Here is a 17,312-nt window from a genome sequence, read left to right on the forward strand (position 1 = left end):
CTTGAACAGTATTTCTCTTCTCCCTCAGCACCAAAATCTTTTTTATGAAGTATGACAGTCAGTCTTGTTCCTGGGCTTCTGGCCTGTATTCAGTTTACTGGTCCCACTTAAGGACCCAGTTGCCCTCGCTGAGGTGAGGGGTGGTCTGGGGGGAACCTGGTCGCCATGCACTCGTGCTTGGGTTCTATCCCAGGAACCCTGTGTGGCTGCTAGTGGGAAGGGCTGACTCTCTTAGTCCTTGGCGCAGCAGCTCTTCTTCCCAGACCACTTCCCCAGACAATTTCCCCTTGTATCTTCTCCAGGCTGCAGCAGTAGCGAGTTCCCTATCTTGATTGGCTGAAGCTCCTCCCTCTCCCTCTGTGGTTTCTGATCCTCTCCTCACCTCTCTCCGCTGGCCTCTTTCTTTCTCTCTCCCTGCCCTTCCCACTTTGGAGGGCTTTTAAAGGCTGCTTATTATACCAGTCATGGAGTCAGTTAGCCTCTGTTAGGCTGAGCCATCTACTGCCCAGCTGCCTGTGATTGCCCTGCTGGTGCACTGGAGGCCCTTCTGCTTGTTTGGGCTCCCTCTGAAGAGGCCCTCTGTCCTGGCCCTGCCACAGAAGGTACTTCAACCTGTTCAACACTTCATTACTCCAAAACTAGCTAGCTTGTTGGATTACTTGTGGATGGGCTTCTGAAATCCAGATAACTTTGCCAAGAGAGGCAAGACGTTTTTGTGCCTACTAGATATGAAGAATCACTGAGGAAACTTTAATATGATACAAATATACTTTTCATGTAGTAGTTATTTTACTTGGGCTGGCTGATTTAGCAGGGCATCGCTAAATCTATAATGTGGCCGTAATCTGAATTACGACTGATTAGTAACTATTTTACAGTTTACTGTAAGCTTTTATTGACATTTGTGAAGTTAGTATTTTTTTACACTTTACCTGTAATGCTTTTTTGTTTCTTTTTAGTGAAACACAACTGGGAGACCATGGTAGAGGCCATTCAGAACTACATAGGGTCATTGAATTGGGGTTACAGGGTGTCGTTGAGAGAAAAGACTGTGACGTACCTCAATGCCTATGCAGAATTTATTGAGCCACACAAAATAAAGGTAGTTGACGTGTTTAATATTGCCTTCTTTTCTGTGATCTGTTTAGAATCACCCACTGTATGCCATAAAACTGCTCTTTAGTTGAAACTTAGTGCGTACAAGATTTCAGTTTTGTGCTTTACTTCAGTTAAAGAATTAAAATTATAAGAATATCTTTACTGTTTTGTGTAGACTTGTACTTCAGTAGCAAGCCTAGTGCTTGCATACTCCTACCAGTTACATAAAAGTAATGTGGGGTCTGCAAATAGAGAATCTTGCATAAGCAGAGAGAATTTGTTACACAAGCGTATGTGACATGTTTCCAATATTTTAAATGAGAAGCTATGAAATATAACAAACTGCCTTAATGTTTGTGTATAATTGGTGTTGGTGTCTGATTCTTCAGTGGTATAGATTTTTTTTTTTTTTTTTTTTTTTTTTTTTAAACTATGTCCGTCATTTACCATCTCCGGGTAATGTTTATTTAAAATTAAAACTTTTTTTTTCAACTTTCTATGTGTAACGTGCCGCTTGCCTCATAGCATTGGTGAAAATTGGATATTAATCTCTGAGTAGCTCTGAATAATACTGCCTACTGAGCCAAAAACACACGAATTTTTTTTAAAATGAATTAAAATTAATTTTCAGTATGCTAATGGGCTACCACTCAAACGTTTTGTTTGTTAAAGAACAGGGAAGGATAATAGAAGAATTCTGCATGTGAAGAGCTGTAACTAAAACCTTGCTTGTTCTCAGTACTTGCATAAAATAATGGAGTTGGAATAGCATTCTGGTTATTGGCATGAGAAAGAAGCTTGAAGAGAACAAGTGTGCACTTAATTTGTACTGCTCAGCATGTATTGTAGATGAATTATATAAATTGTTGCAGTAACATGCATCCTAGGTAAATCCTGCTCTGGTGAACAAAATTTTACATACTGTCAATTCCTTGGGTACAGCTGCCTGACTCTCTGGCAGTAAGTTTGATTTAGTCCATTCTACTAAATTGAACAAGGAGTAAAATTATTTGGCTTTTTTTTTTTTTTTTTTTTAAAACAAATGTTACAGAAGACGTTCAATTTTCAGCTATTCATTTAATGTAAATTTGTTACTGAGCTGGGCCAAACGTGGGAAAGTAGAGCAGACTCTTCTAAACTGCTATATGCAAAAGTGCATATCTGATCTTACTTCTGTGGGTGTGACTCATAAGTTCTCAAAACCCTATCAAAAGGAAACAGTTTGCAATAAAATCCCAAAAGAAAGGTTGCCTTTGAAGTTGAGGGAAACTTTAAAAAAAAAAAAAAAAAAAAAAAAAAAAAAAAAATCCATCCTTTGATTTTATTTTTTCCTTATTTGAGTTATCAGCCTATTTTAAAGCACTTTTTTAATCTATGCTTCCTACCCAAGCCTCAATTACTTGAATAACAATGGTTTTTTTTCCCCACTGGTGTCACTATTGAACTCTTCAAGTTCTTTAAGAAACTTTGTGATCTTCCTTATTAAATAATTACAGGTACAACCTCTCTGGTCCAGCACCCTTGGGGACCGAGCAATCCCAGATCAGGGAATTTACGGGACGTCAATTCTGCACCCTTGCTGGCCTCAGCCTGGTCTCCTTGCCTGCAGCTTCTCAGTCCCCTCTTTTCTAGCCACCACCTCTCGGCCTCAGCCGCCCCTCCCTAGCCATGAACGGTCAGCTCACCAGCCCAGGCCACTGCTCCCTGGCTGCTCCTAGCTCCCTTTTGCAGCCAGACCAGCCGTGGCTGCTCTGCCCTGGGCTCCTGCTGCTGGTCTGGCCAGCCCCGGGACTCTCTGGTCCTGCAGGTGACTGATGTTGCCAGATCAGAGGATGCCGGATTTGGGAGTTTTAACCTGTAATGTAAAACTTGATTGTAAAATCTAAGTTATCTTAAACATTCTGAGCTCTGCCCAAGTCAGCTAATCACTTCTTAATTCAGTACACCTAATAATGGGGAAGGTAGTCTAATGTATGTCCCCATACAATCCCATTAATGACAGATGTTAATCTTAAGAAATCCTTTTACTGAAACACATGGTATTTCTACAGTATAATGGCTTTTATTTGGATCTGTTGGTTATCACATGCTTGATAAAGTTGAGGTTTTCATTGTTGGCGGTAGGCCTTGTGACAAAGTTTTTATTCCTGGCATCTAAAAGTACAATAGCAATGTAATTTTTTTCCTGTATCTCAGGCAACCAACAGGAAAGGACAGGAAACCTTTCACACAGCACAGACATTTGTCCTAGCAACAGGAGAAAGGCCCCGATATTTGGGTATCCCTGGAGATAAAGAATACTGCATTACTAGGTGAGATGAGATGATGTTCGTCTCAATTAATAGGACTTATCTCCTGTCTCCTTGTGTGCATGCAAATTGAAACAAAGCTGAATTGTGAAATAGTCACAGTATTTCCATGTGATTCTTTTCAGCGATGACCTCTTCTCCCTGCCTTACTGCCCTGGCAAAACTCTTATTGTGGGTGCCTCCTATGTGGCTCTGGAGTGTGCAGGATTTCTTGCTGGTATTGGTTTGGATGTCACAGTTATGGTGCGCTCCATCCTTCTTCGAGGCTTTGACCAAGAAATGGCGGAGAGAGCAGGTGCCTACATGGAAACTCATGGTGTTAAATTCATCAGGAGATTTGTGCCTATTCAGGCAAGTACTTCCTTTTGTTTTGCTGCTTTCTTGCTAAATAATTAGCTAGCTTGAAAGAATTACACAGAATGCAAGTATTTTATTATTAAAATGTCGAGGAAAAGAGTTCTGCTCTATAGCAGATGAGCTGAAAATTCTGTACAATCAAACCTAAATACAAAAGCATTTTATTGTTGAACATTCAGCAAGGTGTGGACTCTGACAGTGGGGTAAGGCTTCACTTAAGATTACCAGGATTGTGAATTCTTTCCTACAGATTGAAAGGTTGGAGGAAGGCATGCCTGGAAGGCTGAAGGTGGTAGCACAGTCTACTGAAGGACCAGAAATTGTAGAAGGAGAATATAATACTGTAAGCAACTTTATAGTACAGATAACTTATCAGAGATGGGGAACCTCCAGCCCACAGGTAGTGTGTGGTTTGTCAGGGTTAGCTGTGGTCGTGCCCACCCCCACAGGTCAATTAGCTGGGAAAGGCGAACTGTAGTCATTGGCAGCTGTGGGGCTCCGTGCCTGTGGATGCTTGGGTAAACAAACTGTCCTGCAGCCAACCTGTGGCCAAACCTAATGAACTGCATTTAATCAGCACGCTGGAGGCTCCCCCACCCCTGTATTAAATGCGGCCCACAAACATTTGTATGAAAGTACAAGGTTTGTTAAAGATTATTAAAGCTCTTAAATCATGTATATTTGGAAACAAAGGAGAGGAAGGACTTAAGAAATTCAGTAATTTTGGCAACCTGCCAGAGTTGTGAACATACCATAGAAAAAGAGCAAGACTTACTCCTAGTATCAAAATAATCTTTTTTTTTTTTTTTTTTTTTTTGCTGCTATCACTTTTTTTTTTTTTTTTTTTAAACTAACTGGGCTTACAACTGACATCTTCATTTCCTCAAGTTACTTAAAAGTTTGGCATCAATTATCTATTTGTAGTTTTTCAATGAAAAGTGAGCAACAGAATGCTCAGAACATGATAGAAAAGTTTGATAGCTTTTTTGTTATCTTCTGCAGGTTTTGATAGCTATTGGTCGTGATGCCTGTACCAAAAACATTGGTTTAGAAAAGATTGGTGTCAAAATCAATGAAAAGTGAGTATCTTAATTTGTCTGGCACATTCACCCTAGGACTGCTCTCAGCTTCTCACCGGTAACAACTGATAGGGCTTGTCTACACTACCACCTTCCTTCAAAGGCCCTTTTTTTCCAAAAGAGCAGTCCTGTGGCACTGGATTTTTCGATCCCTGGTCCGTTCTCCCAAAAGAGCGGGGGCTGTGTCGATGCTCTCTATCAAAAGAAAAAGCAGTCGAGTAGCACTTTAAAGACTAGCAAAATGGTTTATTAGGTGAGTGTTCATGGGACAGACCCACTTCTTCAGACCAGAACAGACTCAATATTTAAGGCACAGAGAACCAAAAACAGAAAGCAAGGAGGACAAATCAGAAAAAGATAATCAAGGTTACCAAATCAGAGAGTGGAGGGGTGGGGGGGAAGGTCAAGAATTAGATTGAGCCAAGTATGCAGACAAGCCCCTATAGTGACTCAGAAAGTTCCCATCACGATTTAAACCATGTGTTTAATGTGCCGAATTTGAATATAAAAGCCATTCAGACGTTTCTCTTTCCAAAACGGAGCGATAATTCCTTTTCTGTAACACGCGTACCTTTAGGTCATTGATAGAATGCCCTATGCCATTAAAATGTTGACTAACTGGTTTGTGGATCTGGAGTGTTTTGATGTCTGTTTTGTGCCCATTGACCCTTTGTCTAAGGGAGTTAGAAGTCTGTCCAATATACAAAGCATCTGGGCATTGTTGGCACATGATGGTATATATGATGTTAGTAGAGGAGCATGAGAGAGTGCCCGTGATTCTGAGAGTAACCTGGTTAGGTCCAGTGATGGTATTTCCAGAGAAGATATGTGGACAAAGCTGGCAGCGGGCTTTGTTGCAGGGAAAGGTTGCAGGACTGGTATTCCTGGGGTATAGACTGTGGCTGTTAGTGAGGATCCTCATGAGGTTGGGAGGTTGTCTGTAGGAGAGAACAGACATGTCACCCAGGGCCTTCTGGAGTGTAGCATCTTGATTAAGGATAGGTTGTAGGTCTTCAATAATTCGTTGCAGTGGTCTGAGTTGGGGGCTATAGGTGATGACCAGTGGTGTTCTGTTCTTGTGTGTAGACGAGCACGGCTTCCTCTTTGTTTCTATCAAAAGAGTGGATCAATCTTTTGAAAACATCTTACGGAAGAGATCTTCTGGAAGAACATCTTTCAAAAGATTGTTGTAGTGTAGGCACTGCTTTTGATAGTATTTGTCAAAATTATAAAAATCAAGTTTGCCAAGCCTACTCATAGTAAGTTGCCCTGGCACTTCGAAGTACCAGCGGGTGAGCCGCAGCTAGACGTGTGCTGGTACTTCCAAGTTTAAAATTTCGAAGTGGCCCCGGGTGGGAATTTGCACAGCAGCACTTCATTGGTGAGCTCCAACACCCTAATTACCATCCTTCCTTCGAAGGAAGGTGGTAGTGTAGACAAGTCCATAGTGATTTACAAATTCCTGCTTCTGATCCTTGGTATTTAAGCTATTAAAAGTCTCCTTTCAAGAAAGGGAGCATGAGTGTGAGTGTTAACTGCTATTTTTAAGTGTGTGTGTGTGTGTGTGTGTGTGTGTGTGTGTGTATATATATATATATATATATATATATATATATATATATATATATATATATAATGTATGTGTGTGTATATATATATAGGCATCTGTAAAAACTGGATTTTAGAGTCCATATGATAAGTTTGGTTTTGTTTAAATGGTACTACTTTTAATTCAATTATTCTGAAGTGGTCCGTTCTGCTTCTGCTTCATTGACCTATGAGTAGGCTTGGCAAATGTCATTATTTTTATAATTTCGACAAGTATTTTCAAAAGCAATGCCTACACTACAACAATCTTTTGAAAGATGTTCCAGAAGATCTCTCCCATAAGATGTTCTTTCAAAAGATTGATCCACTCTTTTGATAGAGAGCATCCACATAGCCCCAGCTCTTTCAGAAGAACAGACCAGAGACTGAAAAATCCAGCGCCATAGGACTGCTCTTTTTGGGAAACAAAGGGCCCATAGAGTGTCTACACATGCTTGCTTTTGAAAGGAGGCACTCTTCCTGATTAGGGAGCAGACAAGGGCTTCCAGAAGAAGAGCCTCGTTGTTTCAATTTCGGATCGAAAGAGTGCATTTTGTGTGGATGCACCCCATAGTCTTTCACAAAAGGGCCTGATTTTCCCAAAGAAACTTGGTAGAGTAGACATGCCCTTTAAAAATGTCCCACACACTTTAGTACGGATTTAAAAAAAAAAAAAAGGGCGGGGGACGGGCGCGGGAGGGAAATTACAGGGAGTTAGACAGTGAGGAGTTCAATATATTGTCAGCATCACATGTCAGTCTGATTTATGGATGTTTACTTTTCATATTCTAAGTTCTCAAGCAGCTTTTCTGTACCAGTGTGTAAACTTTTTGGTTATGGTCAATAAATATATTAAATCCATTTGTGCATATACAGTTACATGGCTATTTATTGGCATTTACTGATAGAAATCTTAGGTCTTGTGCCCACTTACCAGTGCAAAGGTTGATCTCCTGGGGGTCAGTTTAATGGGGCTGATAAGGTCCTGCTAAATTGATTACTGATTGTGCTCTGGTACTTCACTGGAAGGAGAAGAGTGTCTCTCCCATTGTTGTCCCCCTCCCCGGCGTGGGGAGGCAATGGAAATTTTGAACTAAGGTACTTTGACTCCAGCTATGGTATTCAAGTAGCTGGAGTTGTATATCTTAGTTTGATTTTTTTTGTCACCTAGTGTAGACCTGGCCTTGGCCTGCCAGTGAGATATTTAGTAGGGATACCCATTAAACTGAGGCTTTTATTCTTAGAGAGGTCCCTTTATAATGGTAAAATGGTTCAGTCTGCTTGTGAAAGATAGATCTGTTGTTTCATTTCTCAGATTGAATCTCGTTGAGTTGGGTCTTCTGGTTTAACCTGATTAAATTAGCATTATGAATGAAGCAACAGAGCCTATCAGCTAAAAGCTCTAATGCTTTGCTTGTTATCTGTGCCAATAGATTAGACTTTTGCTTGGGAGATGGAAATATATTTCAGCAAGCTATATAATATTTAAATAGGACAGATCATGATCTCTCTCAGATGTCAGTGGTGGTATTGATATTTACATGTATGTGCAGAGAAGAAAATCTGGTTCAATAAATTCTGTTTGGCAGTGTATGGGAGGAAAAGGCTGTAGTCTCTGGCCCAAGGAGTTTACACTCTAACTAGAGCTAGCATAAATACTTTTTCTTCTGATCAATGCCTGAAAGTGTTTGTTTTCCTTGTAATAGAATAGGTCTTTAAATTGAGAAGGTGAGATCTGAGTATTGAGCTACACCTTTTTATTTTTTTTTCCCAAAAGGAATGGAAAAATTCCTGTAAATGATGAGGAACAAACCAATGTGCCTCATGTCTATGCTATTGGAGATATTTTGGATGGGAAACTTGAACTTACCCCAGTTGCCATTCAGGCAGGCAAGCTACTGGCTCGCAGGCTTTTTGGTGGTGGGTTTATAAAGGTAAGATCATATCCTATGAAAATAACTTCAATTTCCCTATGGTATTCAACTTCAACAGATCTGCAGGGGTTGTCTGAGAATCTTGGGTATTGTGCCATTAAGACAATGATTGTTTGTCACCAAGTCAGATTTGGTACTGCACCTTGCTTAAAAAAGGGATGTTTGTCTCTATGCAGGTCATGTGAACATGTTCGTATAAAGAGAATTTTCATTTTTATTTTTTAGTGTGACTATGTCAATGTACCAACTACAGTGTTTACTCCTTTGGAATATGGCTGTTGTGGATTACCTGAGGAGAGAGCCATCAAAGAATATGGAAAGGAAAACATAGAGGTGAGAAGTGAACATTGTAAGTTTTGAGAAGAATCCCTGTTTTAAACAGTTCCATATAATGTTATAGTAGTATTCAAGTATTTTCTAAGATAGCTGACAATTTCCAAAGCTGTCTCACCAACAGAAACTGGTCCAAGAAAAGACTTTTCTCACTTTTGTGTCTGAAAAATCTAGAAGCATTTGTTTTTAGGTATATCGTTCCATGTGACTCTTAGGCTGCAGCTACACTAGCAAGTTCTTTTGAAAGATTTTTCAAAAGAAGGGGGCTCTTTCAAAAGAACCTGTGGAGCGTCTACACACATGAATCGTTCTTTCAAAAGTTAATAGAAAGAATGCGGTACTTCTTTCAAAAACACTTTTTGACTACCATTTCAGGAAGAGCGCCTTCTTTCAAAAGAAAACATGTAGCTGCTCCACAGGGTCTTTTTTTTGAAAGAGAAGTCTTCGTGGCACCTGATTGTGGTTTCCCCCCGCCCCCCCCCATCCCTGTCCCATTCTTTAGAAAGAGTGGGGACTGCGTGAATATTCTTTCAAAAGAGCAAATCACTTTTTTGAGCATGTATGTGTGCATGCGCAGATGGACGGACGCACTTGTTCGAAAAGTTCTTTCTGAAGAGATCTTCCAGAAGGTCGTCTTTTGAAAGATCTCTTTTGTGTGGAGATGTGGCCTGGGAATATGGGGAAAATTGGATGAGGAAAGGTCACTGCTAGAATAGTGACTGTAAAGTGCTTTGAGCCAAAATTCTAAAAAACTATTCATCCACTACTTTACCACAGTCCTTTGTAGGTTCACTTTAGGTGATACAGTCCTGAGACTTCCCTTGTTTCTGTTCACTCTTATTTTACCTCTTTCGTTTTGGAACTGTTTTACTTCTCCTCCCTGACCTATTTTTGTGCTGCTGGCATGTATTGATGCTGTTTTGTAGACTCTGATTTAATCTTCATTCTGGTTCCTCGTTTCTCCGTCCATTTGGCAAAGTTTTCACAGATGTATTCAAAAGAGTTATTGCAGATCAAACTCTGGAATTTGCTTATGTTGGCAGATGTTTCCCTCTGTATGTGGCACTTCCTGGTTTTACTAGTTTTTATTTAGGATTGAACACTTACTTGGAAATTACTACAGTTCTATTGCTGTGTGTGTGAGAAGGTGAGAGAGAGAGAGAGAGAAGACTGTGGCACTAAACAAAGTAGTGAAGATTAAGTTTACTTTATGGTGGTCTTTAAGTTTTTAGTATTTCTATTAAAAACAATTATAAACAAAGCAGCCTGGCAATGACACAGCTATTTGCCTCAAATTATATTAAGAATATTAAAGTTTTAGAGCCAAGTGTTCATAAGTTAGGAAATGCCAGAATTAATTACCTGAGCAACCATATTTCAGACTCTGTCATGCATATGCACAGCCTTGAAGTACGTGAACAAAGAAACAGAATCCTAAGACAGGAAAAGCCCTAACTAAATTATCCTAGACACGACTTTGTCAAGCCAGAACTTAAAAATCTCTAGGAATGGCTATTCCATCACTTGTCTAGGTACTGTCTCATGTACTTCCACACAATCCCAGTGTCATTTAGTGCATAGGGTGGACTTGGTGTGGGGCTGAACAAAGTTTATCTAGTGGGAAAACTAATCTATAGGATTTGTGACTCGGTGGTGGCAACAGCTGGGATGTGTGTAATGAGATGAGATTGGGGAAGTTCAAAAGAAAGGATCATACCACTGATTTCACCAAGCATGTTGTGAAAATAAACTGGATCACTCGCTGTTATGATGAGCACCATAGAAAAACCTGTGAACATATTAATTTGTCTTTGATAAGATTTTAATAGTGTACAGTGAATAACACATGGGACTATGCATTAAGCAATTAAGATCAAAATATTAAATGCTTCTCAAGGTGACCAATTTCTATTAATGCAGAGAGAAGCAGGATTTTTGTAGAAAAATCTAGTATAATTTTAGACTGTCATAATACCTATGCATAAGGGTAGTGAAATAAGTTTCATAGACAGACTTAGTCTATCATTCCCTGTCTTTTGAGTGCTTAACTTTACAATTTTGCTGTTCTCTTAATGAAGTTGTTTTTATATCATTCCTAGTCCTTTTAAAAAGTGAGAATTTAGATCCCATCACATGGCACCAAACCCACATGATTCAGCAACAGAACTGGAACCTATAGGTCCCTGCCACTTGACCTAACTGATAGTAGTATTAGGTTGTAATCCTCTGTAGACCAGCTCTAGAGTGGGATGGGACACTTTGCCAGTGAGTTTTACAGATATGCTGATAGCAGAAAAAGTGTGATTTGGGGATATCAGATTTCATTTAAGGTTCTGGAAAGCAGTCTTCTTTAGTAGGTGTGGTCTTCTGCCCTGTCTCTTCTAACCTTGTTTCAGTCTTCTCTTCTCTCCACCCATGGCTTCTGCTCTACAATCTCCTTGACCGGTAAATCCTAATCCCCACTGCTCTACTTTTCCCACACATCCTGATCTTATTCTGTCCTCCCACCAACCCTGAGCCCACCTGTACTTTCAATCTCCACCTCTGTCAGCCCAATTGCCCTACCCACCCATTGGTTTCCTGTTCTGCCCATCTTTCCTCTGCTGCTTTCAGACCTTGTCTCCTTGCTCAGTCCATGGAAGTCTATGCATCAGCCCTTCCCCCATAATGTCAATGCCCGGTTTTTGGTGCCATCTGACTCTGATACAGAGGGGACTTCCATGCTGCCTGAGTGCTAAAGAAGGTCACGGAGAGCACAAGAGACATACTCTCTGCATCCCCAACACACAAGCCATCTCCCTGTCAAATTTCAAATATGTATTCTAAAGTATAAGGAGTGCTAGTGCTTTCCTACGGCCTCCTTATGTTCAGAAATGGCTGAATTGGTTTTGAATGAAAATTCCCAAATTCATCCCAGGGCAGACACTCAGCCTGGAAAACTCCCATCCAAGTGTTTGTTTATAAGCAGCTGGAGGTGGGGGGAAAAAAGGAAATTTTGGGGATTGTCAGGCAAACTTGATGCCGGCAGCACAGCATATAAACTTTCTCATTTGGAAGACTGGCAGTGGGTGAAGATGATCACTAAATCCATTCAGAAATTGAAGAATAATGCCATTAGACATTATGGAGAAATTGATATCCAGTAGATTACAGGTTTGGTTACAAACTAGAAAGCTTATACAGAGACTGAAATAGCGTTATCATGCTTAATACTACTTCTTCTTACTCCCTGCAGGTGTTTCACACTTTGTTTTGGCCTCTTGAATGGACAGTAGCTGGCAGAGACAATAATACTTGCTACTCAAAGATCATCTGCAATAAACATGACAACGTATGTATTATAAATTGGAATTTGTGACAGATGTTCAACTTGAGCAGTAAAATTTCTAGGCCATAGACTCAGGAACATATTTAGTAACTGACTTGATGGCAGGGTTTTTCAGTCTATGGACTTTTCCTATCAATGCAGTAACACAGTACATTTTTTATTAAGATATGATATTTGTTGTTTTGATCCACTTTGTAACGTTTGGTTGTATCTAGCAAATTGAGCAATTAATAGTATCGGATTGCTTGTGAAACTTATCTCAGTTGAATAGTGAAGTGAGAGAGTTGTTCAGATTTTTCTTAACAGTAAGTTTTGGTGGGTGATGTGCCTTCTTTCTGGTACTTCAGAAGTTCAAATGTTTTTTTTCATTGGGTTCCAGTTAAGTTGCATGCATTATGCATATTCTTAAGTCTCTACCTTTAAGGAAGCATACCCCTTTCTGTCCCGTTTCTATCTCTTTTTTTAAAACTGGAAAATTTGTTGCTGATTATGAATTGGACGTATGACACAAATTCAGTTTTCCCTATGTGCTTTTAGCTGCAACAATACTTGGTGTAGTCCTAACACATAATAGAGCCAACCATGAAGACCTTTTTGAAGAAATCTAGAATGCCTAAGTGGGAAAATTCATTTTGGCATAAAAAGACTGGTGGTTGGGAGCAGAAGCAGTTTCTAAACACTAGGTTGTATCTAGCTAGATACATGTTTGAGAGGAAGTGACCTTTTTATTTCATTTTTTAAATCTCCTTGATTCTTTAATGAAATTCTGAACTGTTTGTTTTTAAAACTGTTTCATTGAGCATTAGAAGTTCACTGTAGAAACTATGTAAGAACAACACTGTAAGGAGGGAATACCTAGTATGAAGATTGTTCTCTTCTACAAAAAAGCTGGAACAAATGCAATGTAAATGGATGTTTGCATATATGTAACTGATATATTTAGTATCCTGCTGTTGGTACTGTATCCAGACTCTCTGCGGATATAACTGATAAGTGATACTTTTGTGGGACATTTACACACACATTTTACTTTGAAACAATCCTGTTGCTGAGTCTTAATAAAATACACAAGAGAAATTCATACAGAATTTGTTGCTGAAAGATAATCTCGTTTGCCTACAAGTTATTCTTAACTTCATTTGCCACTGCAGCCAGTTGTGACTTCAGAAACCAATTAAGTTGATAAAGTCAAACCTGCAGTAGACATAGTAGTCACATCAGTAACAAGAAGGGAAGATAAATAGCTAACTTCTAATAGCCAAGCTCTCAAAGTAGAACTTTCTACAGGCATCATGAGTGTGTATTTCAATTCTGCCCTTATATAAAGAACCATACTACTACTTCATAGATCAACAACAATCTGAATGTACTGTCTCTAGAATAACAAAAGCTAGCTGGTATAGAAGTTCATTCTTGAGCTGTATTTCTTAATTGTCCTGCTTGATGTAATTCTAAAATGCATTCTGTGTATTTATAACTTCCTCTCCCTCCCATGGTTAATTTGGAAATGAACTTGATGCTTTCATTTACTGACTTGACTGGTGCTTATAGATGCTTCAGAGCAGGTTGACTTCGGTGTCAAGTGTGCTATTGACTATTCATTTCAAGCTAAGTATTAAGTGAACTGAAAGTTGCTCTTCAAATGTGAATGTGAAACTTTACCAGTATAACACCCTATTTTGCTCTGACCTAGTTTTTCTTTTCTTTAAAGAACCGTGTAATAGGATTTCATGTCCTTGGACCCAATGCTGGGGAAATTACCCAAGGTTTTGGTGCCGCAATAAAATGTGGACTCACGAAAGAATTACTTGAAGAAACAATAGGCATACACCCAACATGTGCAGAGGTAAGGGGGAAATGTCAAATTTTTCAAAACAGGAGTTAATTTATGCTTATTGTGGGAAGTTACACGTGCAGGAAGAAAATAGACTCAGTCTGACGTAATCTAAAATGTCGTCATATTAAACCCTTTTATTTTGTTTTTTGAGGGAAGTCCAATGTCACTTAAGTTTTTAAAGGTAAAAAGTGTGAGATTTCTTGTAACTAGTTGTGTAATTTGCATCTAGTTTAAATAGGACATTTGTAGGAGTCTAGCTTAAGCTAGTCTATAACAGGCAACCAACAGCCATTTATACTATTGCATGAAGTATATAAATGCAGAAAGTCATTGTTGCTTTGGTTTTCTTACAGGTCTTCACTACATTGGAAATTACAAAATCTTCTGGAAAAGATATCACTCAGGCAGGCTGCTGAGGTTAAACCCTGCTGTTTTCATATGTTTCTTGCCATGTTCAGTTATCTCTTTGGAAGGCTTATGAAGTGCCAAATACAGTTGGGTAAAATAAATGAAAGCGGCAGTAGCATCAAATCTGTTAGAACTAGAATTGGTGCATTTCTTAAGCTTCCTCAGTAGATAATGGTGGCAATGGAAAGAATAAAACAGCAGGAAAAATACTAACGATAAATCCTGTCTTGCTTGGAGGTAGCACATATAAGTGCTTTTTTGAAGTTTTGGCTCAGAACCCCATTCTGGGGCGAGCTACGACTGATGACTTACCTTGCAAACATAGGAGACCTTTTTGTCACAGTTAGAAAATTGAGCTTCCTTCTGAAGGAGCTTTTGAGTTGCATAAATAATTTTAAAGTTAACTCATTAGGTTCCAGTATTTTTGTATGAATGCTTAGACATAAGTATGAATGTATAATTGGATTATTCTTGGCCAGCTGCTTATTTTACAATTCATGTTGTCACTTGCGTGCTTGCAGTGAGTAACATGGATTTTAATACTATTTTTGATTTAACTTAAAAAACAAAATCATAAATCAAATACAGATGCTAGGCAGTGCAGCTAATGCACTAGTATTTAACTTCTAAAGAGCTGATTCAAGTACCAAATAAGCTATGAGAGAGAGAATTCTGTGCTCCTGTATTACTTCATAGTTGCTTTACCACGGTAATTAGTAATATCTTCCTGAGTCACAGGATTTCGGTACTAGGAATCTTGTGGGTCAGAACTGAAGTATACTGAAAAAGCTCCTAAGTTGTTGATACTTATCTTTGCAGTCTGTGAGCCTAATTAGTGCTGATGGTATCAAATTTAATTTCCATCCTGTGTAAAAATACTACATCATGTAAAAATAATCTGAGCTACAATTCTAAACTATCTGATAAAATTGTCATCTATGTTATGGTCTTTTCTCCCCAATAGTATCTGTACTGTTAATACAGGAGCTAGAGAAATGGCTACACCACTAGGCAGTAAAATACTCTTTATGGACTTAGATGTTGCAGCAGAGAACAGTGACTCATGCTATCATATCCTGTTGTAAGTCTACTGTAGATAGCAAATTGAAACTGTTCCCCTCTGTTCTCAATTATTTTGGGGAAGGTTTGCTTGTATTTGGTGCTTCAGTTTTGTCCAAAGATGTTTTGAGCACTGTATCATAGTTTTTAACTATTCCGTGGTATATCATGAAATTTCAATAAATGAACAATTGCATATGGTGTCGGATACTTGGATTAAGATGCATTACATGTATGTAACATATGCTGTTGGTAGAAATTATGTATCGTCGGCTTATTTAAGAGCCAATGTGCATGATGCTGGAGGTGGGGACCAGTTTCTGTATACTAAAACTGAGATGAACACAACAGTAATATTCTGTACCAAGAGCTATATTCCTTAGGAGGAAGACCTAAACATTTTTTCAGCACTTGACAAGTGCAGAAATGTTAGGTATGTAAAATGTGTGCTTAAGAAATTTTGAATAGATTGTTCACATCAGCATTTGTTGCAAAGGTACTTGAACACAACTAGATGACCAGCTGTTTTTTCATATCACTTGGCATTGATAGTGGAGGTGGGAAGCACACTACAGTGTTCAGATGCCTTAAAACACTAGACATTGTTAATTCAAAAATTACTACTGAATTGATAGTATCATCTTCCTGCTGAACTCCACTTTTTTTCCCCCAGTTCTCCTATATAAATATTGGCAAGCCCAATCCTGTTTCAGAGTTTATATCATTGCTGAAGTGGTGATTGTTTCTAGTTATCTGGTACATCTGATGCTCAGTATGCGAGAGCCTTGTATGGGTAGCTTTACATAGATGTCATCTGTGTGGGGGTAATCTATGCTTTGGATCCAGTTGTGACGGCTTACAAGGCGATCAGTTAAACATTCCTCTGTGTGGGGTATCACTTTTTTGATTAATTGAATGGCAACATAAATTCTAATTCTAATTTACAACCATGCAGAGGATAAAAGAATGGAAGAGCAAGCAGAAGAAACAGACTACAGAAATTATTACTCAAATATTATTTCATAAGCAGTAAATGAGAACACAAATTGCTTGTCACATGTTACAGTAAGGTTTTATTTACAGCTTATAGAAGGTTAATAAATTACCAATGATGCATTGTCCTGGTACTCTAGTCATAAGCAACTCTTTTAAGGTCTGACATGCACATATGCTGTTTATAAATTGTTACTCATGTCGTAACAACATCCATTCTAAACTATTTAAATGGAGCTGGGAGGGAGGAGGCAGGAGCAGAATGTGGGTGTGGAGTCTGAGTGGGAGAGGGGTGTGAGAGACTTTAAACAGAGCCTTTATATAAAATATTGCAATGCTTTGTACAGTTAGCCTCTATGTATTGACTGAAATGGTTGAGAAGAGTACAATATTTTGTACAAATAATGTTTCCAGTGGTATCAGTCCGTCCACAAAGAACATTCTGCTGATAGCAATTAATCAGGAGCACATCTTTTAAAGTGGTGAGCAGACTGGCAGCATGGTTTCATTGTAAGCAAAGAGACCAGGGTTTCATCTAATGTCATTATGTAAAAATCAGAATTTTAGAAATAAAAATTGTTGTTCTCTTGAGCGTGGTGTTAATGGGCTTCAACCTAATTATTACTTGGACGGGTATGCAATTCTCTGCAACAGCATTTTCCTCTAACATGCTTTGAGCGTCACCTTTTTAGAATCTGAATGTTGCATTGCAGCTCCTGAGCCTCACAAGAAAGGAGATGCCAGGCCTGCAGTGGGAGCATGGTATCTTCAATGAGTACTTGTTTGCAGCATCAGGATCTCGATTCTTCAAAACTAGCTGTCATATTTTTTAGTAAAAATCGTGGACAAGTTTTGGTGATAGAAGTTCACGTAAGCCATTATTTGTTCTGACTTAAACAAAATATGGTTCTGCAGGTGCCTGCGCCGCATGATACAGAGCAGCTGCACAGGAGTTAGAAGCCATCTGCTGCAGCTGGCGGCTGCACTGAA

At 39.0% G+C, this 17,312-nt stretch overlaps 1 protein-coding gene across 1 annotated transcript in view; it reads left to right on the plus strand.

Moving 5' to 3' along the window:
* The window catches only part of TXNRD3 (thioredoxin reductase 3), a 33,260-nt gene extending 16,347 nt beyond the window's left edge, over positions 1–16,913 (plus strand). The window contains exons 7-16 of the mRNA XM_075005148.1: positions 960–1,102; positions 3,295–3,410; positions 3,533–3,758; positions 4,015–4,107; positions 4,767–4,843; positions 8,208–8,364; positions 8,590–8,697; positions 11,933–12,028; positions 13,737–13,871; positions 14,216–16,913. Of these exons, the coding sequence (XP_074861249.1) occupies positions 960–1,102; positions 3,295–3,410; positions 3,533–3,758; positions 4,015–4,107; positions 4,767–4,843; positions 8,208–8,364; positions 8,590–8,697; positions 11,933–12,028; positions 13,737–13,871; positions 14,216–14,278 (1,214 nt within the window). The 3' untranslated portion in view covers positions 14,279–16,913. The remainder of the gene's footprint in view (positions 1–959; positions 1,103–3,294; positions 3,411–3,532; positions 3,759–4,014; positions 4,108–4,766; positions 4,844–8,207; positions 8,365–8,589; positions 8,698–11,932; positions 12,029–13,736; positions 13,872–14,215) is intronic.
* The last annotated feature ends 399 nt before the right edge of the window (positions 16,914–17,312 follow it).

This window comes from Carettochelys insculpta, chromosome 11 (assembly GCF_033958435.1).
Source record: "Carettochelys insculpta isolate YL-2023 chromosome 11, ASM3395843v1, whole genome shotgun sequence".
NCBI lineage: Eukaryota > Metazoa > Chordata > Testudines > Carettochelyidae > Carettochelys > Carettochelys insculpta.